General features: G+C 40.4%; 1 protein-coding gene across 2 annotated transcripts in view; it reads right to left on the bottom strand.

The window, feature by feature from the left end:
- The window catches only part of LOC134316305 (cadherin-22), a 152,339-nt gene that overhangs the window by 114,264 nt on the left and 10,546 nt on the right, over positions 1-27,529 (bottom strand). For both annotated transcript variants that reach the window (XM_062996651.1, XM_062996650.1), the window contains exon 2: positions 24,830-25,124. In XM_062996651.1, coding sequence (XP_062852721.1) covers positions 24,830-25,124 — 295 coding nt within the window. The remainder of the gene's footprint in view (positions 1-24,829; positions 25,125-27,529) is intronic.

Genomic DNA, 27,529 nt, shown 5'->3' with positions numbered 1-27,529 from the left:
GCTGTTAGAAAGCTCAAACCCTCAGCTTACCCGTTATTCTGGTTTCATCATCAAAATAAAAAAGAAACAAAAAATTGTGTGTTCCAGTCATTTAATCACAGAAAAATAGCACATAATATGGACCTTAGGTGGCTCTACACCACTGTTCAAATCTCAGTTATGCTATCGACAGACCATGTGGCCACACAAACCTGTCTGGCTGTGTTTTGAGGGAGTTTTGCTGGTTGATGCAGCTGCAAAAGTGATGGTTGATTCACAGATAGTAAAGTGTAACTCTCCAACCAGACTCTGTCTCTAAAAGCAGAATGTGGCCATTGAAGAAGATAAGATATACTTTATTTGTCATATATACATATACAGTTATACAGCACAATGAAATTCTTTTCTTCGCATATCCCAGCTTGTTTGGAAGCTGGGTCAGAGCGCAGGGTCAGCCATCTTACGGCGCCCCTGGAGCAGACAGGGTTAAGGGTCTTGCTCAAGGACCCAACAGTGGCTGCAACAGCTGAGCCTGGATTTGAACCACCAATCTTCCGGCTGATAACCAAAAGCTCTACCCACTAGACTACCACTGTCCCTATTTTCATATATAAAATAAAATAATATATTCATATAATATAATATTATTATATTCATTGTCTTCAGGAGAGAGAGGGGAATTAGATTTTCTTAAAAATATAACATATAAACAACATAGCTGTATGTACGCCTTTGAGCTCAGTCTATGGGGGGTACGTGGAACATTGTTTTTGCCCCACACTGGATTCTATGGTGTTTGACCACTAGGGTTAGCAGGGTAAAGCTAACCAAACATACAGTATTTTGTCCTTGTCATTATGTATCTTAGCTGCCACAAGAGGTTTGGACTCATTTTACTGTTTGTCTTATGGAAATGTGACCTCCCCTTTTATCCCATATCCTAGGACCACTGCAATACACTTTAAGAATCTTAACTACAACATACACCAATCAGCCATAACATTAAAACCACCTCCTTGTTTCTACACTCACTGTCCATTTTATCAGCTCCACTTACCATATAGAAGCACTTTGTAGTTCTACAATTACTCACTGTAGTCCATCTCTGCATGCTTAGCCCCCTTTCATGCTGTGCTTCAATGGTCAGGACCCCCACAGTGTAGGTATTATTTAGGTGGTTGATCATTCTCAGCACTGCAGTGACAATGACATGGTGGTGGTGTGTTAGTGTGTGTTGTGCTGGTATGAGTGGATCAGACACAGCAGCGCTGCTGGAGTTTTTAAACACCTCACTGTCACTGCTGGACTGAGAATAGTCCACCAACTAAAAATATCCAGCCAACAGCGCCCTGTGGGCAGCGTCCTGTGACCACTGATGAATGAAATGGTTTTACAAAGTAATTCATATCAGAAGTTGCATTTTAACCAAATAAATGAAACACTATCATGCCATTGCTCATATGTAGCCTTCTAATAATCACTAACTGATTTACAAGCAAACACATTTTTGTAAAGAAATTAATTTCATTTCCTTTCATCCTTAATTAAATGCTACATAGTGTACAGAGGAATTTAAAGCACCATAGAGCATTAGTTATTTATGATCTGCTTTATACTGCTTTGCCAGCAGAAAAAAAATATTAGACCTTTCAGATTTATGTTAAAAGCTGAAGCTACTTGTCGGCATGGTGGCTCGGTGGGTAGCATTTTTGTCTCACAGCAAGAAGATCCAATGTTTCATTCCCAGGTGGAGTGGGCTGGGTCCTTTCTTTCTTTTTTTTCATGCACTTTCTCCCCATTTCCCTCCCGATTTAGTGCACTCAATTTTGTCTCCCGCTGCTACCAGAGATACCAGATTGTATCCGAGGAGAGCACGTTGCTGTACACGCCTCTTCCGACATGTGCACAGCCCTCCTCGTCGCCCCTGCATTCTGCACAGGCGTCTCTTCCGCCAATCAGGGTCCTTACAAAGCATATGAAGACCCAACTTGTATTGATTTATTTTATTTATTTTTAATGCATTTTCTCCCAATTTTCCTCCCAGTTTAGCGGAGTCAATTTGTCTTCCGCTGCTGAAGGATACAAGATTGCATCCGAGGTGAGCATGTCACTGTTCACGCCCCTTCCGACAAGTGCACAGCCCTTCTCTTCTCGCCCCTTTCACAGCGAATGAATATCCCACCCACACATAGTCCATAACATTAAAACCTCTTTGTTTCTACACTCACTGTCCATTTTATCTGCTCCACTTACCACATAGAAGCACTTTGTAGTTCTACAATTACTGACTGTAGTCCATCTGTTTCTCTACATACCTTTTTAGCCTGCTTTCTCCCTGTTCTTCAATGGTCAGGACCCCCACAGGACCACTAATGAGCAGGTATTATTTAGGTGGTGAATGATTTTCAGCACTGCAGTGGCACTGTCATGGTGGTGGTGTGTTAGTGTGTGTTGTGCTGGTATGAGTGGATAAGACACAGCAGCGCTGATGGAGGTTTTAAACACCTCACTGTCACTGCTGGACTGAGAATAGTCCACCAACCAAAAATATCCAGCCAACAGTGCCCTGTGGGCAGCGTCCTGTGACCACTGATGAAGGTCTAGAAGATGACCAACTCAAACAGCAGCAATAGATGAGCGATCGTCTCTGACTTTACATCTACAAGGTGGACCAACTAGGTAGGAGTGTCTAATAGACTGGACAGTGAGTGGACACGGTATTTAAAAACTCCAGCAGCGCTGCTGTGTCTGATCCACTCATACCAGCACAACACACACTAACACTGATAATCATCCACAACCTAAATAATACCTGCTCTCCGTGGTGGTCCTGACCATTGAAGAACAGGGAGAAAGCAGGCTAAAAAAGTATGTAGAGAAACAGACAGACTACAGTCAGTAATTGTAGAACTACAAAGTGCTTCTAAATGGTAAGTGGAGCTGATTAAATGGACAGTGAGTGTAGAAACAAAGAGGTGGTTTTAATGTTATGGCTGATCAGTGTATTAGTGCAGTGTAATGCAATGTCAAACATATGCCGAGATGAGGGCGGTTATTAATTAAATGTGAAATTAATGTAACTCCTGGCTCTATCATCACTGCATTCCTAAAGTCTGTGTGGTTTCTTCAGTAAGTTTTATTTATGCACACATGGTGTCAACAAAATCTGTTAAAGCTCATAATGACGGCCCTTTGGGGAAGGAAGACGGCTAAATTACAGTGTGAAGCAAGGCTGGAGGAGGTTATCCAGAGTGAGACGCTAGACTGACAGCTATTTAAAAGCTAGTGCCATAAAGGAGATTTGTGTTGCACTAACAGTAACAGTACAAACAGCCAGTCAGACCTCTCTCTCTCTCATATGTTTTCTTAAATACACACTACACTACATTTTAGCCCTGCTTTTCCGCTCACTGACAGGTTTTGGAGTGTATTATAAATATCTGGACCTGTTGGCGACTTCAAATCCTGCAGTGTGAAAAGTGTTGTGACCAGGTTATGACAGGCAGAGAGTGCAGTGGTTTTACAGTATTTGTACCTTATCGTCCAGGCCAAACCAAAGAGTGTGGTGTTTTTACAGTATTTGTAACCTTCTCTTCCAGGCCAAACCAGAGAGTGTGGTGTTTTTACAGTATTTGTAACCTTCTCTTCCAGGCCAAACCAGAGAGTGTGGTGTTTTCTCTTGTCAAACAAGAGAGTATTCCTTGATCTATGTTGTGTGTATATATATATATGCATAACATTATGACCACTGACAGGTGAAGTGAATAACACTGATTATCTCTTCATCACGGCACCTGTGATATATCAGGCAGCAAGTGAACATTGTATCCTCAAAGTTGATGTGTTAGAAGCAGTACAAATAGACAAGTGTAAGGATTTGAGCGAGTTTGACAAGGGCCAACTTGTGATGGCTAGACGACTGGGTCAGTGCATCTCCAAAACTGCAGCTCTTGTGAGGTGTTTCTGGTCTGCAGTGGTCAATATATATCAAAAGTGGTCCAAGGAAGGAACACTGGTTAACCGGCCATGGGTGGCCAAGTTTGAGAAGTGCCAAATTGTTATGGCTAGACAACTAGATCTCCAAAACTGCAGCTCTTGTGGGGTGTTCCCGGTCTGCAGTGGACATGTGGATGGCCGGGTGCGTGTGCGTCGCTTACCTGGGGAACACATGGCACCAGGATGCACTATGGGAAGAAGGCAAGCCGGTGGAGGCCGTGTGATGCTTTGGGCAATGTTCTGCTGGGAAACCTTGGGTCCTGCCATCCATGTGGCTGCTACTTTGACACGTACCACCTACCTAAGCATTGTTGCAGACCATGTATACCCTTTCATGGAAATGGTATTCTCTGATGGATGTGGCCTCTTTCAGCAGGATAATGTGCCCTGCCACAAAGCAAAAATGGTTCAGGAATGGTTTGAGGAGCACAACAACGAGTTTGAGGTGTTGACTTGGCCTCCAAATTTCCCAGATTTCAATCCAATCGAGCATCTGTGGGATGTGCTGGACAAACAAGTCCGATCCATGGAGGCCCCACCTCACATCTTACAGGAGTTAAAGGATCTGCTGCTAACATCTTGGTGCCAGATACCACAGCACACCTTTAGGGGTCTAGTCGAGCTCATGCCTCGACGGGTCAGGGCGGTTTTGCCTGTGGTAGGGTTAAAAAATATACAGGCTTGTCTGTAATTCTCCATGGTTAAAGATGGCATTGTGCTAAAGATGTCTTACTGATCAGTCATATAGTGAGCAAACCAATGCTACTAAAAGACTCCCGATTACAAGAGATCAGTGTGTGTACTTTGAACATTACAGCAATCTGTTCACTGTGTCTGTAGCACAAGTTATTCATTTGTTTTAACCTCACAGCCAGAACCATGAAGAAACAGGGCTCAGTCAAGTCGACACCCCTCTGAACAGGGCTTCAAACAGCAAAGCAAGACACACTCTCAACTAAGCTATGTTAAAGCAACCTGTCTAATGCATGCACCACAGGCAAGGATCAAACCAAGGTGCTCAGAACTCCTGTTGCTCTACGTCACCACCTGCACCAGCATGTCTCTCCATTCCACTTTCTTTCACCCCATCTTACGTCTCTCCACCTAATGCATGGAGGCATGGATTAAACTCATGTGATCAGGACCCATTTACTGTGCAGCACCCACCATACTACCTGCACAATCATGTTGCTACTTTCTCACTTTCTTCTCCTCCTCTTTGCCCTCCCCCATTTGCGCTCTTTCACTCTCCCCTCGTCCAAACTGGTATATAGGAGGAGGATGAAAGTTCCCCTAAGAAACCATACAAATGTAGAGAACAGACTGTGACAAGAGGCAAGGATCAAACCCAGATACCACCCCCGTACTACCAGTGTTGTCATGCTGCCTGTTGTAATCGCTTGTCCACTCTGTCCCCCAGACTTTCACACTTCCCCCCGTCTTTATCATCCCGTGTGCACACGTTCATTTTAAATCCCTGTGCATTATGGATCATTTAATGCTTCTATAAAAGCTGAGATGTTTTCACATAAAAATTTAATTTGACACCACTACCGGTATGATTTATTCTTTACTGGCTCACATGAAACAGAATGGTGGTTAAGCTAAAAGATGAAGAAAAGAAGAAAAAAAAATCATGAATTAAAACTCAATGACCTGCTAACTGTCAATGAAATTCTAAATGAAGAAATCATGTGTCATGTGCAGCTCGGATAATTTACCAATTCATCTTTTTGTGTTATTAACCGATTAAAACTCTTACATGCATCTTTGTCCAATAAATAAGTAATGGTGGCATGGTGGCTATAGCACTGTCGCCTCACAGCAAAAAGGTATTGGTTAGGGCACCCAAGTGGCGCAGTGGGATATTCCGCTAGCACACCAGCGCCGAGATTCTGAACTCCTAGGCGACAGCGCTACCCACTGAGCCACTGTGCCGCCCCCGTATTCGGACAGAAGACATATTGTTGGATTTAATTCTGCTCTGTGCATGCAGCTCAAAAAAAGTCATGTCTCTTATATTTATAATTTACAGTCTGAACTGCAGTGCATTTCCCTGGCATGTAACTGATGAATCCAAAGACTATTTCTTGTTTGCACAATATTTCACCATACAAGTTAGATTAAGGGTAACACCATACACAAGAAGAGTAATTAGCCATCTGAGGACTATTTTTTTTTTTTCTTTGACTAAGACAGTGTGTATCACAACATAATTACTGTCGCTATTAGATATGCTGTGTGTACTCAGCTCTGTGCATTAAGCGCTACTGCTTAATACAGGGAGAAAAATGTTCTATTTATCACGTTTGGAAACAGACTTTATATAACAAATGTTAAGAACTAATTAAATGAATCTGGATGAATCCATGAATTTGGGACAGTGGTAGCCTAGTGGGTAGAGCTTTGGGCTATCAACTGAAAGGTTGAGCTCTGCCATGCAGCCACTGTTGGGCCCTCGAGCAAGGCCCCTAACCCTCTCTGCTCCAGGGGTGCCAAACAAGCTGGGATATGCTAAGACAGAATTTCGTTATACTGTACATCTGTATATGTTTATTTGACAAATAAAGGCTTTCTATGAATATAATATAGCTGTGTTAATAGGTTAGGTTTTCAGGTTATATTGGTGGCACGGTGGCTCAGTGGGTAGCACTGTCTTCTCATAGCAAGAAGGTCCTGGGTTCAATTCCCAGGTGGAGAGGAAATCCTCTCTGTGCACAGTTTGCATTTTCTCCCCGTGTCTGTGTGGGTTTTCTTCCGGGTGATCCGGTTTCCTCCCACAGTCCAAAAACATGCAGTCAGGTTAATTGGAGACACTGAATTGCCCTATAGGTTAATGGGTGTGTGTGTGTGTGTCTGCCTTGCGATGGACTGGTGTTAGTCTCCCTTTTGCTGCCAAAACACCCCTGACCCATCAAGGCATGGACTTCACTAGACCAGTCCCAGTGCTCACATGCCCATTGTTGGCACTTTCGGTGGTGGACAGGGGTCAGCATGGGCACTCTGACTGGTCTGCAGCTATGCAGCCCCATACACAACAAACTGTGATGTACTGTGTATTCTGACAGCTTTCTATCAGAACCAGCATTAAGTTCTTCAGCAATTTGAACTACTGTACCTCCGCTGTTGGATCGGACCACAAGGGCCAGCCTTCGCTCTCCACGTGCATCAATGAGCCTTGTTTACCGGTTTACCACTGTTCCTTCCTTGGACCACTTTTGATAGATACTGACCACTGCAGACCGGGAACACCCCACAAGAGCTGCAGTTTTGGAGATGCTCTGACTCAGTGGTCTAGCCATCACAATTTGGCCCTTATCCATCTTGCTCAAATCCTTACGCTTGCCCATTTTTCCTGCTTGTAACACATCAACTATGAGGATAAAATGTTCACTTGCTGCCTAATGTATCCAACCCACTAACAGGTGCCGTGATGAAGAAATAATGTGTTATTCACTTTACCTGTCAGTAGTCATAATGTTATGCCTTGTCAGTGTATGTATTTAAAACAAATATTTACAATCTAACGAAAACTCAGTACATAAAAAATGTACAGTGCATATTTTTAACAATGCAGGAATGGACTGAGTTGTATAACATCATCTAAAGAGGCCACAGAAGGTACATCTTTGTTGACATAGCAACACTGGTCATCTGAACTCGCTTAACACAGAGAAGTATTGTGACCACAGCATTTCAAAACATTTTTTGCAATGCTCTTTATCTATTATATATCTGCTAAAATAAATGGATACATTTATGAATAACTGCTTCTACTTGACCAGTTAAACAGTCAGGGCAGCAAGTTAACCCATTAAAATAATAAACAGTCAAGTTGATAGAAACATAAAAAAAGACCAGCTACGTTGGTCAACTTAACTCTAATAAGGTAAACAACGTCTCTGACCTTCTCTAATACATACACTTAGATTTTTTTCCCTTCAGAGTCTGTGGAAACCAGCCCAGAGTGCAAGCTAAAAGCTAAAATGAAAATGAAAGTGGGCACTAAAAGCATGGGGACTTTGATTTGAACAATTTAAGTTTTTTAAACTGTTATTTGTGAGGTGGCCTTGGCAGCACTGAGGGCTCTGAGTGTACTGGCTTTTTCAAAAGATTTACATGACCTCGGCTCAAACCACATTGAATGATGAGCGCAATTAGCTGCACATGAGAAAAAAATGTTAACAACAGGCTAAAGACTAGGATAAAACCTAGTTATTATATCAATAACTAAAGTACAGTGGTGCCTTGTAACTCAACATCCCCTAAACTCAAAATCTTCGAAACTCGACACCCTTCGCTGAGAAATTTGTACCCTTAAACTCAGTGTGTTAATTTTGTTTTTTAAAAATGTAATTTCAAATTAACAATGAACAGCTGATTTGTTCAGCGCTCGGCTTGAGCGGTGCGGTAATACGTCATCAAAGTACATATGAGACGAATCTGCATTTGTATGGAATAAACATCATATTCGGTATGTGTCAAATATACATTCACATGGAGGGCAGGACCCAAGGTTTCCCAGCAAGACATTGTTTGAAGAATCACACTGGTTCCGGCGGCTTCCCTTCTTCCCATAGTGTTTCTATCAGAACCAGCATTAACTTATTCAGCAATCTGAGCTACAGGAGCTCGTCTGTTGGATCGGACCACACGGCCAGCCTTCACTCCCCATGTGCATCAATGAGCCTTGGCCGCCCATGACACTGTCACCGGTTTACCACTGTTCCTTCCTTGGACCACTTTGATAGATACTGACCACTGCAGACCGGGAACACTCCACAAGAGCTGCAGTTTTGGAGATGCTCTGACCCAGTCGGCTTGAGCGGTGGGGTAAAACGTCATCGAAGTGTGCATATGAAACGAATCTGCAATTGTATGGAATAACCGTCAGATTCGATCTAAAAGTGTCCTCATGTATCTGTGTTTATTTGGATTTTCCTCCAGTTTTACTTTTAAACTTGTGTTACAGCTCGAGGTTCTGAGAAATTGTAAGAATCAGCTTTTTATTTCAGTGTTTTAATATTATATTTGTGTTATTTTCAGTGTATAAGAGTCAAAAACAACCCCATTATATTACAAAAGTCCACGGGACCATGGAACGCATTAACAGGTTTCCCATGAATCCTTATCAGAAAAAATACCTTCAAACTCAACGCCTTTTAAACGCCACTCCCATAACCAATTGACGTTGTGTTTCAAGGTACCACTGTGCTACTGTAGACATATATAGACTTGTCCTTTTCTATTTATCACTTAATCCTTTTATTACTTTATTTATTTACTATATATTTTTTTATAATTATTATACTAAAGCTTTAAGTATCGTCTGATCCAAAGCCAACTTTTACCACAATTTTCTATGTTCTGGAAGCGAGCGGTCTGAGACACAGCCCACGTGAATGTCACCTTCCACTGTTGCTTAGTAACTTGACTGTAATAAAAACAAAAAATATGCAATGAAATATGTATCACTAGGCGCAATGCAGCAACACACCTTGGACAGGACATATACACTGATTAGCCATAACATTAAAACCGCCTCCTGGTTTCTACACTCACTGTCCATTTTATCAGCTCCACTTACTATATAGAAGCACTTTATAATTCTACAATTACTGACTGTAGTCCATCTGTTTCTATATATCTTTTAGCCTGCTTTCACCCTGTTCTTCAATGGTCAGGACCACCACAAGACCTCCACAGAGCAGGTATTATTTAGGTGGTGGATCATTCTCAGCACTGCAGTGACACTGACATGGTGGTAATGTGTTAGTGTGTGTTGTGCTGGTATGAGTGGATCAAACACAGCAGCGCTGCTGGAGTTTTTAAATACCGTGTCCACTCACTGTCCACTCTATTAGACACTCCTACCTAGTTGGTCCACCTTGTAGACGTAAAGTCAGAGACGAACACTCATCTATTGCTGCTGTCATCAGTGGTCGCTGTTGGCTGGATATATTTTTGGTTGGTGGACTATTCTCAGTCCAGCAGTGACAGTGAGGTGTTTAAAAACTCCATCAGCGCTGCTGTGTCTTATCCACTAATACCAGCACAACACACACCAACACACCACCACCATGTCAGTGTCACTGCAGTGCTGAGAATGATCCACCACCTAAATAATATCTAATCTGTGGTGGTCCTGTGGGGGTCCTGACCATTGAAGAACAGCTTGAAAGGGGGCTAACAAAGCATGCAGAGAAACAGATGGAAGTGCCCCTATATGGTAAGTGGAGCTGATAAAATGGACAGTGAGTGTAGAAATAAGGAGGTGGCTTTAATGTTATGGCTGATCGGTGTATATATATATATATATATATATATATATATATATATATATATATATATATATATATATATATATATATATATATATATACAGGGGTTGGACAAAATAACTGAAACACCTGTTATTTTAGTGTGGGAGGTTTCATGGCTAAATTGGACCAGTCTGGTGGCCATTCTTCATTAATTGCACATTGCACCAGTAAGAGCAGAGTGTGAAGGTTCAATTAGCAGGGTAAGAGCACAGTTTTGCTCAAAATATTGCAATGCACACAACATTATGGGTGACATACCAGAGTTCAAAAGAGGACAAATTGTTGGTGCACGTCTTGCTGGCGCATCTGTGACCAAGACAGCAAGTCTTTGTGATGTATCAAGAGCCACGGTATCCAGGGTAATGTCAGCATACCACCAAGAAGGACAAACCACATCCAACAGGATTAACTGTGGACGCAAGAGGAAGCTGTCTGAAAGGGATGTTCGGGTGCTAACCTGGATTGTATCCAAAAAACATAAAACCACGGCTGCCCAAATCACGGCAGAATTAAATGTGCACCTCAACTCTCCTGTTTCCACCAGAACTGTCCGTCGGGAGCTCCACAGGGTCAATATACACGGCCGGGCTGCTATAGCCAAACCTTTGGTCACTCGTGCCAATGCCAAACGTCGGTTTCAATAGTGCAAGGAGCGCAAATCTTGGGCTGTGGACAATGTGAAACATGTATTGTTCTCTGATGAGTCCACCTTTACTGTTTTCCCCACATCCGGGAGAGTTACGGTGTGGAGAAGCCCCAAAGAAGCGTACCACCCAGACTGTTGCATGCCCAGAGTGAAGCATGGGGGTGGATCAGTGATGGTTTGGGCTGCCATATCATGGCATTCCCTTGGCCCAATACTTGTGCTAGATGGGCGCGTCACTGCCAAGGACTACCGAACCATTCTGGAGGACCATGTGCATCCAATGGCGGTGCCGTGTATCAGGATGACAATGCACCAATACACACAGCAAGACTGGTGAAAGATTGGTTTGATGAACATGAAAGTGAAGTTGAACATCTCCCATGGCCTGCACAGTCACCAGATCTAAATATTATTGAGCCACTTTGGGGTGTTTTGGAGAAGCGAGTCAGGAAACGTTTTCCTCCACCAGCATCACGTAGTGACCTGGCCACTATCCTGCAAGAAGGATGGCTTAAAATCCCTCTGACCACTGTGCAGGACTTGTATATGTCATTTCCAAGACGAATTGACGCTGTATTGGCCGCAAAAGGAGGCCCTACACCATACTAATAAATTATTGTGGTCTAAAACCAGGTGTTTCAGTTATTTTGTCCAACCCCTGTATATATATATATATATATATATATACAGTGTATCACAAAAGTGAGTACACCCCTCACATTTCTGCAGATATTTAAGTATATCTTTTCATGGGACAACACTGACAAAATGACACTTTGACACAATGAAAAGTAGTCTGTGTGCAGCTTATATAACAGTGTAAATTTATTCTTCCCTCAAAATAACTCAATATACAGACATTAATGTCTAAACCACCGGCAACAAAAGTGAGTACACCCCTAAGAGACTACACCCCTAAATGTCCAAATTGAGCACTGCTTGTCATTTTCCCTCCAAAATGTCATGTGACTGGTTAGTGTTACTAGGTCTCAGGTGTGCATAGGGAGCAGGTGTGTTTAATTTAGTAGTACAGCTCTCACACTCTCTCATACTTGTCACTGAAAGTTCCAACATGGCACCTCATGGCAAAGAACTCTCTGAGGATCTTAAAAGACGAATTGTTGCACTACATGAAGATGGCCAAGGCTACAAGAAGATTGCCAACACCCTGAAACTGAGCTGCAGCACAGTGGCCAAGATCATCCAGCGTTTTAAAAGAGCAGGGTCCACTCAGAACAGACCTCGCGTTGGTCGTCCAAAGAAGCTGAGTGCACGTGCTCAGCGTCACATCCAACTGCTGTCTTTGAAAGATAGGTGCAGGAGTGCTGTCAGCATTGCTGCAGAGATTGAAAAGGTGGGGGGTCAGCCTGTCAGTGCTCAGACCATACGCCGCACACTACATCAAATTGGTCTGCATGGCTGTCACCCCAGAAGGAAGCCTCTTCTGAAGTCTCTACACAAGAAAGCCCGCAAACAGTTTGCTGAAGACATGTCAACAAATTACATGGATTACTGGAACCATGTCCTATGGTCTGATGAGACCAAGATTAATTTGTTTGGTTCAGATGGTCTCAAGCATGTGTGGCGGCAATCAGGTGAGGAGTACAAAGATAAGTGTGTCATGCGTACAGTCAAGCATGGTGGTGGGAATGCCATGGTCTGGGGCTGCATGAGTGCAGCAGGTGTTGGGGAGTTACATTTCATTGAGGGACACATGAACTCCAATATGTACTGTGAAATACTGAAGCAGAGCATGATCCCCTCCCTCCTGAAACTGGGTTTGCAGGGCAGTGTTCCAGCATGATAATGACCCCAAACACACCTCTAAGACGACCACTGCTTTATTGAAGAGGCTGAGGGTAAAGGTGATGGACTGGCCAAGCATGTCTCCAGACCTAAACCCAATAGAACATCTTTTGGGGCATCCTCAAGCGGAAGGTGGAGGAGCGCAAAGTCTCGAATATCCGCCAGCTCCGTGATGTCGTCATGGAGGAGTGGAAAAGCATTCCAGTGGCAACCTGTGAAGCTCTGGTAAACTCCATGCCCAGGAGAGTTAAGGCAGTTCTGGGAAATAATGGTGGCCACACAAAATATTGACACTTCAGGAACTTTCACTAAGGGGTGTACTCACTTTTGTTGCCGGTGGTTTAGACATTAATGGCTGTATATTGAGTTATTTTGAGAGAAGAATAAATTTACACTGTTATATAAGCTGCACACAGACTACTTTTCATTGTGTCAAAGTGTCATTTTGTCAGTGTTGTCCCATGAAAAGATATACTTAAATATCTGCAGATATATACAGTGTATCACAAAAGTGAGTACACCCCTCACATTTCTGCAGATATTTAAGTATATCTTTTCATGGGACAACACTGACAAAATGACACTTTGACACAATGAAAAGTAGTCTGTGTGCAGCTTATATAACAGTGTAAATTTATTCTTCCCTCAAAATAACTCAATATACAGCCATTAATGTCTAAACCACCGGCAACAAAAGTGAGTACACCCCTTAGTGAAAGTTCCTGAAGTGTCAATATTTTGTGTGGCCACCATTATTTCCCAGAACTGCCTTAACTCTCCTGGGCATGGAGTTTACCAGAGCTTCACAGGTTGCCACTGGAATGCTTTTCCCCTCCTCCATGACGACATCACGGAGCTGGCAGATATTCGAGACTTTGCGCTCCTCCACCTTCCGCTTGATGATGCCCCAAAGATGTTCTATTGGGTTTAGGTCTGGAGACATGCTTGGCCAGTCCATCACCTTTACCCTCAGCCTCTTCAATAAAGCAGTGGTCGTCTTAGAGGTGTGTTTGCGGTCATTATCATGCTGGAACACTGCCCTGCGACCCAGTTTCCGGAGGGAGGGGATCATGCTCTGCTTCAGTATTTCACAGTACATATTGGAGTTCATGTGTCCCTCAATGAAATGTAACTCCCCAACACCTGCTGCACTCATGCAGCCCCAGACCATGGCATTCCCACCACCATGCTTGACTGTAGGCATGACACACTTATCTTTGTACTCCTCACCTGATTGCCGCCACACATGCTTGAGACTATCTGAACCAAACAAATTAATCTTGGTCTCATCAGACCATAGGACATGGTTCCAGTAATCCATGTCCTTTGTTGACATGTCTTCAGCAAACTGTTTGCGGGCTTTCTTGTGTAGAGACTTCAGAAGAGGCTTCCTTCTGGGGTGACAGCCATGCAGACCAATTTGATGTAGTGTGCGGCGTATGGTCTGAACACTGACAGGCTGACCCCCCACCTTTTCAATCTCTGCAGCAATGCTGACAGCACTCCTGCGCCTTTCAAAGACAGCAGTTGGATGTGACGCTGAGCACGTGCACTCAGCTTCTATGGACGACCAACGCGAGGTCTGTTCTGAGTGGACCCTGCTCTTTTAAAACGCTGGATGATCTTGGCCACTGTGCTGCAGCTCAGTTTCAGGGTGTTGGCAATCTTCTTGTAGCCTTGGCCATCTTCATGTAGCGCAACAATTCGTCTTTTAAGATCCTCAGAGAGTTCTTTGCCATGAGGTGCCATGTTGGAACTTTCAGTGACCAGTATGAGTGTGAGAGCTGTACTACTAAATTGAACAAACCTGCTCCCTATGCACACCTGAGACCTAGTAACACTAACAAATCACATGACATTTTGGAGGGAAAATGACAAGCAGTGCTCAATTTGGACATTTAGGGGTGTAGTCTCTTAGGGGTGTACTCACTTTTGTTGCCGGTGGTTTAGACATTAATGGCTGTATATTGAGTTATTTTGAGGGAAGAATAAATTTACACTGTTATATAAGCTGCACACAGACTACTTTTCATTGTGTCAAAGTGTTATTTTGTCAGTGTTGTCCCATGAAAAGATATACTTAAATATCTGCAGAAATGTAAGGGGTGTACTCACTTTTGTGATACACTGTATATATATATATATATATATATATATATATATATATATATATATATATATATATATATATATATATATATATATATATATATATATGTATATATATAAAGATATATATATATATACATATAAATATTTTTTTTATTTTATTTCTTTATTTTTTTAGTTTCTCAAATAGTCAATTCAGTTTTCAGCATTATGGTGTGATTATAATAAATCAGGGTACAGGATGGCTATCGCATGCCTCTAGTTAGGCAGTGCTTCTAAAGCCAAGTGATAGTGGTAAACATGAGGTAGTAATGCCCAAAAGGCAACAAGATAATAGCAAGTGTGGCAAAGTGCTTCGAAAAAAACGCCATGTACAAAAAGTTACACATCATAAATTTAGTATATTTTGTCTACTGAACAAAACATGCCCTGTCAACACAGTTTATCAGTGGCAATGTATCAGTGCTCTCTGTTTTATCTTTTTCTCCTCTTTTACCAGCTTAGCCTGCACATACACACATTTTATAATTTGTGGCATGGTGTTTATCCGGAAAAAAAAAAAGAAAAAAACATAGTCAGCACTCATAGCGACAGTTACACTAAATCAAGTCCAACAGAAATAAAAATCATTTTCCTCCAGTCCTTTCACAAATCAGGAAAACAGCTTTTAACATCCTCAAAGCATTAAAGTAAATGTAGTCATTTCACAATGTGAAGTAAACATAAGCCTATACAAAATGATAATAAGCCCAGCACTGAATAAGGTGTAATGCATCAAATCGCTGTGTTGGGGAATAAAGCTAAAACCTTCAGTCCTGTGTGTAAACCAACAGCTTTCAGCTTTCAAAAACAACCAAAGCATTTCAGACATCAGCATTGTTTGGCTTGTTATTCAAGCACATGCTCAAGTCCAGCCATGGAAAGAAGACAAAAATAAAAACGTATACAGCCTTTAATACTGTGTTAAAAAATGAAAAAAGATGATGCAATATAGCGGCAAGTATTTTTTCAGTCTAAAACTAAAGCCCTGATTCTCTTCTCTTTATATCTCCTGTCAAATTAAGAGTCATGCCCTTCTGTGTTGCCATTTTGGCTGACAGAGAGACATTTGAAGTGCAGATTATTGATGTGTCAGTTGCTTCTAATGGACAAACATCTGCACCTTGTGAGTGCTAATTTGCTCCAGATGTAAGTTATTTCTATATATCACGGTTTCTTCCTTTCAGACTTGCCAAGCTCCTCTTTTTTTGCTGGTGAGCAATGTCAGCACACTTATCTTTCTCTAGGCACTCACCAAGTGTCACAGCATTTTAGGTCTCACAATAGAACCCCCCTGGTAGAGCGGTAGACCTCGCACGTAAATCCGGGTTATGGGTCCTGGCTGGTTCTGAGAGTTCCCCAACTTTGCTTTTTATTCAAAGCAACTTACAGTTGTGACAGTATACAATCTGAGCAATTGAGGGTTAAGGGCCTTGCTCAAGAGTCCAACAGTGGCAACCTAGTAGTGGTGGGGCTTGAACCAGCAACCTTCTGATTACTAGTCCAGTACCTTAAACACTAGGCTACAAAAGTCCCTTTTTTGTTAGTGGCTTTTTAGCAACAGTATTTTTCTGCATGGGTAACCATTCCACACCTAGATGTTTCATACTTGCAAGTGTGGGGCTTCACATCACGCTTCACTTGTTAGTTGCAAACCAGCTGTTACAAATATGCATCCTTTTGTGGATAAATGATGTATACCTGGCTGGCCATCCAAGAAAGAAAACGAGATTTACTGGACTAGTTGACCGTCTTTTATTAGTCAGATGTCCAGTTCAGATGCCTGCATTAATTGTAGGTGCTTTCAGTAGTGGACAAGAGGTCCAAGTGATCATTTTGACTGTCCTGCAACAACATTTCCATTTAAATTTACTACATCACCAGTATTTAAATGATCTGCGGTTTGATCCCCTGTAGTCCTTTGTTGGTCCATTCCAGATGTCATTGCTTTCATGTCCTATGGCATCAATAGAGTCCTCTCAATGAATACTGGCTGACCAACAACACACTGTCGGATCATGACTTGGTGGGTCCTTAAAATGGCTGTCTGTTAGCAATCCTTGCTGTTTCTGAGATACTTTAACCCAGCTGTCAAAATCTGCAGTATTCAACATCTGTCCTATGAGTAACTAACATCCACCCAACATGTTAACAATAGGCTAAAGACTAGGCTAAAACCTACCAGTACCTGGATGAGCTGCTATATAAAAAACTAAAGTACTACTTTGCTCAGCCAATCATTGGAACACAATTTCCAATTAATTTCAGTTAAAACATGTATTTATTTATTATTTTATTATTATTATTTTTATTTTTATTATTATTATTATTATTATTATTATTATTATTATTATTATTATTATTATTGACCGTGACTTGCAAAACTGTTTAAAAATTTTGTTTGTATTTATTTATTTATTTTATTGTTTTATTTATATTTTTTATTATTATTATTATTATTATTATAATTCTGTAACTTGCAGAACTATTATAAGAACTATTATAAAATAGGCATTTATATTTTTTTATTAATTTAATTGTTTTATTTATAATTTTATTATTATTATTATTATTATTGACAGTGACTTGCAGAACTATTATAAAACAGGCATTTTAAAAAAAATTTTACTGTATTTATTTATTTATTTTATTATTTTATTTATTTATTATTAATATTATTATTTTATTGACAGTGACTTGCAAAACTATTTTAAAATAGGCGTTTTTTATTTTATTTATTACTTTTTTTTGTTTTTTTGTGGTCTTAATGTTGTGGCGTCAGTGTATGTGCCTCCACAAAATTGCTTTATTTGCAAATATGTCAAGCTCTTTAACTCTGAGTAAAAAATCTATATAAATAAATAAATAATAAATTAGCATTAAATGTGCACCAGGAAATAAGATTGGCCAAAATCCGTGGTCTCATATAGGTTGAGATGCACTAATGCAATCTTCTCTAAAGGGCATGAAATACACACCACTGGCAGTAATTTCATTGTAATTCCCTTTCCGGATAGTGAACATATTCAACACAGATCACCCCCTGCCCTGTGTCGACAGTCTCCAGTTTCCAGCTATGCACTTCCTCTAGCGTTGTCCAACAAAATCGTGCAACTCAGTGTACTTATATGCAAACATATTTACCATGGACTTTGCTTCCCACTAAAGGCCAGATGCAGTGAGAATGAGAACAGAGAGTGCTAACAAGACAGACAGTGGCTAGGGAAAATGAATATGCTGGGGGCTTGTCTGTGATTAGACTTTTATTATTATAGCCGAGCACTCCCCACTGCAGTAATAAAACCCAGCCACGCTCCTGCTCGGCCACTAGCTGTGATTAAATCTCATATTTCCGCACATCACTTGGTTTCTACATCTGTAGGTTTCGTTCTGAAAGTGGCCCTGCTCTGGCTGTTATGTAACAATTAGCCTGATTAGTTATGACCCTGATCTGATGGGTTAGTTAGACTCTCTGTAGTATTAAATGAGTGTAAGAAATGAGTTCTGTCTCTCCAGTAGTGAAACCGTCATTTGATAAGCTAAATGATTCAGCAGTTGGTAAATTGCACAGCAGAATACCCGAGCCTCATGCCACGTCTTAACAGTGTACATCAGACTCAACTAACTGATCAGCCAATCATCTCACTGTAACAGCTGTTCAGTGGTTTAAGGACAGCTTAAAGAAGCAGATTATGGTAGCAAGGAAAAAGTGGTACATGCTTATCATTTATTCTTCAATTTTCACTAACTAACCACTTTATCCTGGTCAGGGTTGTGATGAGTAACAAGGAAATAACCCCTGAACCGGGCACTAATCTATAACAAGGCCACACACACCACACATTCAGTCTCTCATATATGGGTTGCCATGTTGCTGTGTAGCACCGACTATACCTGCTGGGCCTATGATACACACTATATTGCCAGATGCATGTGGCTATCCCTCCTAATCTCATCCTGGATTAATGAAGTACCTGTCTGTCTGTCTACCTACCTACGTATCTACCCACGTCAAACTGTCTATCTATTATCTGTCTGTCTATCTACCTAACATCTATCTGTCTGTCCATCCATCTGTCTATCTGACATCTGTCTGTCTGTCTGGCTATCTATCATCAGTTTGTGTGACTGACTGTCTGTTTGTCATCTGTCTCTCTGTCTATCTACCTACCTACCTACCTATGTGTCAAACTGTCTGTCTATCTAGTTAGCTAGCTAGCTAGCTATCTGTCTATTTGTCTATCTGTTTGCCTGCCTATCTATCATCTGTCTGTGTCTATCTGTCTGTCTATCTATTTATCATATGTCTGTGTGACTGTGTCTTTTCATCTGTCTGTCCGTCATCTGTCTCTCTGTTTGTCTATCTACCTACCTTCCTACCTACCTACCTACTTACTTACCTGTGTCGGACTGTCTCTGTCTGTCTGTGTGATTATCTGTCTGTCTGTCATTTGTCTGTCTACCTACCTACCTATGTGTTGGTCTATCTATCTAGCATCTGTCTGTCTGTCTGTCTGTGTCTGTCTGTCTGTCTGTCTGTCTGTCTACATGTCTGTATGTCTGTATGTCCATCTGTCTATCTATCTATCTATCTATCTATCTATCTATCTATCTATCTATCTATCTATCTATCTATCTATCTATCTATCTATCTGCCTATCTATCTATCTGCCTATCTGTCTGCCTTTTTGTCTGTCTGTCTGTCTGTCTATTTTTTGAAGTACTACAGCAGAGGCTAAATATTACAGGAATTTTCTTAGTTTCCTAGACCACCTCTATTTTTTGTCATCTTCATGTCCGTTTTCCTAAAACTAACAGTCCAACATCCACAGTGAAGGTCTGAAAGCAGACAAGGGCTCAGACATAATGAATTCATGCTGTATAAACTGACACATGTAACCCAATTTGGTCTCTGTGATGGCAAAAAATAGCAAATCAATGACAGACAGATAGTGAATGATGGAGAATAGGGTGAGGTAACAAGCACCAAGACAATTCCACTGTTGTTATAAAAGAGGTGATGCACAGAATAAAATACATGATTTTCATATTTAGAAATAACCTGCTGGCTCATGTGACTTCTTATGCTCTTGTTTGATATGGAAGATTTGTCACTTGGGTGAGCCCTTTGTGGCAGTTTATTTCTGATACTAGCAAGTACACACTCTATGGCCAAAAGTATTTGGACATCTGACCACTAGCTTGTTGGACACCCCAATTTTAAAAACAAATACATAGTATTAACATAGAGTGATCTTTTCAGTATGTTTGTGGGAATTTGTGCCCATTTAGTCAAAAAAGCATTTCTAAGGCTAGGCACTGATGTTGATCAAGAAAGTCTTGATTGATGTTCCAGTTAATTCCAAAGCTGTTTAGTGGGGTTAAGGTCAGAGCTCTGTGCAGAACACTGGAGTTTCTTTGGCCCAAACTTTTCTTCATGTCATTGTAGACCTTGCTTTGTTCACAGTCATGCTAGAACAATGAAAGAGCCTTCCCTAAACTGTCGCTAAAAATTAAGCATAACATTTTCTTTATACACCGATGAGGCATAACATTATGACCACCTTCCTAATATTGTGTTGGTCCCCCTTCTGCTGCCAAAACAGCCCTAACCCATTGAGACATAGAGTCTGACACCTTTCTGTCAGAACCAGCATTAATTTATTCAGCAATTTGAGGTACTGTAGCTCATCTGTTGGATCGGACCACACGGGCCAGCCTTCGCTCCTCATGTGCATCAATGAGCCTTGGCTGCCCATGACCCTGTCGTCGGTTTACCACTGTTCCTTCCTTGGACCACTTTTGATAGATATCGACCACTGCAGACCAGGAAAACCCCACAAGAGCTGCAATTTTGGAGATGCTCACCCATTTTTCCTGCTTCTAACACATCAACTTTGAGGATAAAATGTTCACTTGCTGCCTAATATATCCCACCCACTAACAGGTGCTGTGATGAAGAGATAATCAGTGTTATTCACTTCACCTGTCAGTGGTCATAATGTTATGCTTGTTGGGTGTACACAGTAGAGTCACCGGCTTGTGCAGCACGAACAGCAGCTAGATGAACTAGAAGTGACTCAGTAAGGTCCTGGTAGTTTGTCACAGGTATCTAGAGCCATGCTGACTGCAGTGCATCCCACAGCTGCTGGATGGTGCATAGGGGAGGATCCACAATCAAGGCAATCCCACAGATGCTCATTTGAGTTAAAGTCTGGGAAATTAGGGGGACAGGGTAGTACTTCAAAGTCTTGGTCATGCTCTTCCAACCAATGTCGGACATTTCTAGCCATGTGACATGTCGCATTGTCTTGCTGGAGGATCTCATCTGCCCCAGGGAAGACAATTTTACCCATAGTACTTTTACCCATGACAGCAACAAGGGATATATACGTACCCACCAAGCCAGCTAACAAAACATGACTTCCTTTATGAGCTATGAGCTGCCGCCGTCAAAAGTAGAAAGTGGTCATAATAATGTGACTCGACTGTGTATAATTGATTTATTAAACCTGTAAGCCAGTGTTTCCAAACCACTGTGCCACGGCACATAAGTGTGCCGTGAGAAATCATCAGGTGTGCCGTGGAAGATTATCCAATTTCACCTGATTGGTACTCTATGGCGTATTACCTGCGGCGTTGTCTCACTCGCAGCATGACTATGTACTTTCGTATTTCTTCTTCGTCTTCTTCTGTTTTACTGGCAGTTGGCAATCCACTTAATTGGAGCAAGAAGTTGTACTGCCCTCTAGTGGAAGAGAATGTAATTGTTCTGCCTGTCACTACACGCCACTCGCTTAGAGTCTAAGAAATACGAAGAAAAAATACACAAGAACATAGTCATCCTGTGAGTGAGACAAAAGTAAATATACTTTTTGTGACATTTTTGTTTGGTGGTGTGCCTTGTGATTTTTCTAATGTGAAATATGTGCCATGGCTCAAAAAGGTTGGGAAACACTGCTGTAAGCAATTGCTGTGACTGAAACACATGAATTTGCTAATTAGATAGGGAGTCCAAATGCTTTTGTCCATCATGTGTAGTATTAAGTAGAACACGTCCAGTATAATTTGATTTAGTGAAGACTGTAGAGTTTGTGAATGTTCGACTGTCTGTTGTGTGTTAAACAACCACCTAAGATTATGTTCTGAAACCCATACATTCATCTTCGAGTGCCAAGCTAATGCGAAGCACCCATTCTTCTTCCTATCTGACTGGGCTATCAGTCTGCCTTGCTTTGACAGAGAGGTGTGACCTTATCATGCAGACGCTAACACTTACGGCATCAGTAATTGTTCTGCGACAGAGCAAAACAGTAAAATGCTTAACAAAGCAGTGATGCTATCTCATTAGACCTGCCATTTAGCTCAATGTTTAAAACATGAACAGCGAGCACTGTTAATGTGAGAGGAGGAGAAACAAGGAGGATGTGAAGTGAAGAAGGCATGGACATTAACTCTCTCCCTCTCTCTCTCTCTCCCTCCTTCTCGTTTTTACACTCTCTTCGTTTGAGAAAGTGCTTCCACGGGCTCAGTCTGCACTACGCTGAGAAAGCAGAAATTAATTCTAATCAGAAGGTTTACTGTTACAGATGACCGAAGCATTGCATTATCATACCTCGCCCTCTAGTTTGTTTTAATCAACTTTAAGTAGAAAAAAAGAAAACACGAACCCATAAATAAATAAATGTGCAGCCAGACACGAGTGAATAGTAACCCAAAAAAAGAATCCACTTACCCAAGCACATTCATTCATTCAGCTACTTTTTCCCTAACATACTGTAAGTACGTTAAGTCATTTTAACAAGAACGCCTTTATTGATTTTGACAGATTCTAATGGAATGAGAGATCTTAACTGTAAGCAAAATAACTCTGCTGATCATATGACAAATCACATTACTAATACATATTACTATATATCAATGATTCTCAAACAAGACACTGTATTTTTTTTAAACAGGAACACAACGCAAACCTATACACACACCTATGCACAGTGCTCTTTCTTAAATCCAGTAAAAACAAGCAAATCCTACACTTAAATGTTACATGAGTGGGCATTGTTTAATTCCTATTCTTAGAAGGCAAGTCCAATTATTTATTTTATTTTTGTTTTTTTTTTAAACAAAATGAAACAAACTTTATGTTTTGTATTTATTTAGTTTTAGATGTAAGAACTGGATCTTTTGTGTATTACTGTTTGTCAATGTATGCTATGTGCTTTGACTAATAACACATTTTTAAATATAATGAAAGTTAAACCTGATTTTTTTTATTCCTTTTTTAAGCCATTAATTAATTAATTAATTAATTAAATAATTTTATTTTATTTAGATGTAAGAACTGGACCTTTTGTGTATTATTGTTAATGTTTGCTGTGCGTTATGACTAATAGCACATTTTTAAACGTGATGAAAGTTAAACTTGTTTTTTTATTTTTTTTTTTCAGCCATTTATTTATTTATTTCACTTATTAGTATGATGTATTGCTGTTTGTCAAGGTATGCTGTGTGCGAAGAGTAGCACATTTTTAAACATGATTAAAGTTCAATTAGATTTTTTTATTTCTTTTTTTTTCAACCATTTATTTATTTATTTAAATGTAAGAACTGGATCTTTTGTGTATCATTGTTTGTCAATGTATACTGTGCGCTATGACTAATAGCACATTTTTAAACATGAAAGTTAAACTTGATTTTTTTTGTTTTTGTTTTTCAGCCTTTAATTAATTAATGAATTAATTAAAGGCTGAAAAACAGAAACAAAAAAATCAAGTTAATTAATTAAGTTAGATGTATGAACTGGATCTTTTGTGTATTGCTGTTTGTCAATGTATGTTGTGCGCCAAAATTAATAGCACATTTTTAAACATGATGAAAGTTAAACTTTATTTATATTAGATTGCTGTATTGCTGTTTGTCAACTTATGATGTGCGTTATGACATAGCACATTTTTAAACTTGATAAAAGTTAAACTTGATTTTTCAAATTTCTTTTTTAGCCATTATTTATTTATTTTTAGAAGTAAGAACTGGTTCTTTTGTGTATTGCAGTTTGTCAAGGTATGCTGTGCGCTATGACTAACAGCACATTTTTAAACTTGATTTTTTTTCAACTGTTTATTTATTTATTTATTTATTTAGATGTAATAACTGGATCTTTTGTTTATTACTGCTTGTCAATGTATGATGTACACTATGACTAATAGCACATTTTTTAACTTGATTAAAGTTGAACTTGATCAAGATAAACACTTAGCCCACTCTTTGCTATGAAAGTAAACTACAACATGTCAAAGGTAAATTTGACTGTAATCAGGAGTCTACAGGGAACACAGTAAACACATCAAGTTTATTTGTTCTTACAGCCTGATTCTAAATGTAAAAACTGGATCTTTTGTGTAGCGTTGATTAAGTAAACTGTGCGCTATGACTAATAGCACTAATTAGGACTAATTTTTAAACCAGAGGAAAGTTTAACTTAATTAAGATAAACATGTGGCTGTGTGTATAAAACATTTGTTTCTTGTCCCCTGGTTTCAGCTGACTTCTAAATCATTGTGCAGTTACGGTGCTCCATACATTACATAGATGTGAATACATGTACATACACTTGAACTATATCACTATATCACATCTACTGAACAACATCAGTTTACATGATATATATGTATTTCAGAACTTAAGGGGTCTGTACACAACACATTACACACCACATCTCACAGCTTTTTAGATCATAGTGGATGCTATTTTTCTTTATATATGCAATTATGTACAACACTAGCCCACCACCACTAAAATCCAGGTTCGAATCTCAGTGACATGGCTAGGATATTCCTGCTTTTCTGCCAGTGTTTCTAAGTGCAACCGGACCCGCAGTTAGCCTGACCAGGGTAAAGTTATTTCAAGTAAACAACTGTAAACAGCATCTTACCAATAGGAGCGAGCTCTGCTACACTTCCGATATACGGCCCCTCCAGGAACTTGGGCTCACTGTCATTAATATCCTGGACCTTGATGACAAACTCGGACTCGGGTTCCAGCGGGGCATCACTTTGACGGTCCAGAGCCTGAGCTCGTAATGTGTAGAACGCCTTCTCTTCACGGTCCAATTTCTCGGTGGCATGAATATCCCCTGTGACTTCGTCTATGATGAATATAGTCCCTGCACCTTCTCCAGATATGGTGTATTTGATAGAGCCATCGCCTTCATCAGAGTCAGAGTGGATCTGCCGGTCAGAAGGGAGATTGGTATAAGTGAACAAATGAGCACAAATGTATTAATATTATACAGTGTAAAGCAGTGTTTCTTGTTGGGGGCCAGATGGAGTAAAAGGTTGTCTATACAACCTTATGAGAAAAAAATAACTTAACGCCTTGTAAACACAATGTCACTCACAGAACCAATTGATGTTGAGGTACCACTGTGTTTCTACAATACTTTGTGAGTTGTTTCAATAATGGTACCATACCCCAAATTGCCTGCAGGCCATCGTTTGGACATCCCTATTGTTTGTTTGTTTATTAGGACTTTGGTTACATTCATGACAGGAACAGTAGTTACTCATTACACAAGGTTTATCAGTTCACACACGGTTATATCAAACACAGTCATGGTCAATTTAGTGTCTCCAATTCACCTTACTTGCATGTCTTTGGACTGTGGGAGGAAACTGGAGCACCCGGAGTAAACCCACGCATACACAATGAGAACATGCAAACTCCACACAGAAAGGACCCGGACCCGGACCCGGACCGGCCCACCTGGGGATCAAACCCAGGACCTTCTTGCTGTGAGGCGACAATGCTACCCACTTAGCCACCGTGACGCCCCAACATCCCTGTTGTAAAAATAAAAAATAAAATACAGGAACCATTATTACAGTACCAGTACTGGACATGATATGGCAAGAGGCTATCTAACTAAAGACTGGACACTGGTTGGAACATAAATAGGATGAAGCATAGCATTACACTGTGCTAGAACACTGTGCTAGAACACTGTGGTAGAAGACTGTGCTAGAAGACTGTGGTAGAAGTAAATAACAAAGGCAAGGATAGATCCTGCTTGCCTTGAGCTGTTATTGGCCAACACCACCTTCAGTTTCAGCTTTCGGATCTTGAAGACACAATATTTTTAGACACACTAAACCGACTGTACAACATGTTGCCTCATTTTCCTTTGAACCCCTGCTAAAGGTGAGTTTTATACGCTAGCCCACTACCATGGAGAGTTCAAAATCCCAAGTTCAAATCTCAGTGGTGCTACAGGCTCGGCTATGTCTGAGAATTCATAATAGGAAACAGGAAATGACTGAATTGGGGGGGAAATATGAAAAAAAAAAAAAGGTTGAACATGTGATTTTAGAAGTGCACTTATAACTGAAAAGCATTATAAATCTGCAAGGACTTTTTCCTAATGTCACTGGAAGTCATTTTCCTTGATCTACTACCATGTAGCACCAGCATCTCTCTCTTCCCCAGTGTTACCCAAACACTGCATCTCTCTGTTACCAAATATCAATGGACAGGGAGATAAAATCACATGTATTTAATATTTTATAAACCTTTAATTAAATACAGGATTCGATCACCCTCATGGGGTTTTTTTCATTAAGTATTAGTCGTAAACCCAAAGCAAGCTTCGCCATATTGAATGTTCCCTCTTTCACTCACTATCCATCTTCCCAAGTCAAATAAAACAGACACTCTGGAAAATATACAATCTTTGGATACATTAATATTTCAACACTTATAAAAGAATTCTTCAATTTCTGGGTGTGAACAATATGAAATATCCGTATGTGCATCATCTGAATCCGGATGTTTGCTAAGTACTTAAAAAACCTTGTGCGAATGCTGATCTGATTAAACTAATTTATTTGTTTGGGTGGATGAATAAAATCACATTTACAGCATTAATGATGTGGAGATAAATACTTGCCTAATTTTCTGATTTTCACTTTCATTTGCACAACAGACAAATAAAGAAAAAAATGTTTTCTGTTATTCCACATTAATAATAATGATTACCCTTATTTACGGGCGGCACGGTGGCTAAGTGGGTAGTACTGTCGCCTCACAGCAAGAAGGTCCTGGGTTCGATCCCCAGGTGGGGCGGTTTGGGTCCTTTCTGTATGGAGTATGCATGTTCTCCCAGTGTCTGCGTGGGTTTCCTCCCACAGTTCAAAGACATGCAAGTGAGGTGAATTGGAGACACTGAATTGTCCATGACTGTGTTTGATAAAAGCTTGTGTAATGAGTGGCTATTGTTTCTGTCATGAATGTAACCAAGTGTGTAAAACATGACATTAAAATCCTAATAAAACAAAGAAACAAACCTTTATTTACAAAGCATCTATAATGCTGGGCTAGACAAGACAAGAGGGGGCGGACACACATGCGGAGATGTGCAAACTTAAGTTTATTAATAACCAAAATACACCAGACAAGTATAAACAAGACGAGGCAAACACATGACCTTATGCTAAATGCTACACACAAAACAGCAACCTAAACCCTAAGCTAAGCTAATTTAATCTAAACATACATTAACTAAGCTGAACACTAAACATGAACTAAGCTAAATAGGAAAACAGAAACTAACAAGAGCTAAACAGGACTGAACAGGCTA

This window comes from Trichomycterus rosablanca, chromosome 6 (assembly GCF_030014385.1).
Source record: "Trichomycterus rosablanca isolate fTriRos1 chromosome 6, fTriRos1.hap1, whole genome shotgun sequence".
NCBI lineage: Eukaryota > Metazoa > Chordata > Actinopteri > Siluriformes > Trichomycteridae > Trichomycterus > Trichomycterus rosablanca.
The sequence above is the reverse complement of the archived record's forward strand: the minus strand, read 5'-3'. Positions and strand labels throughout refer to the sequence as shown.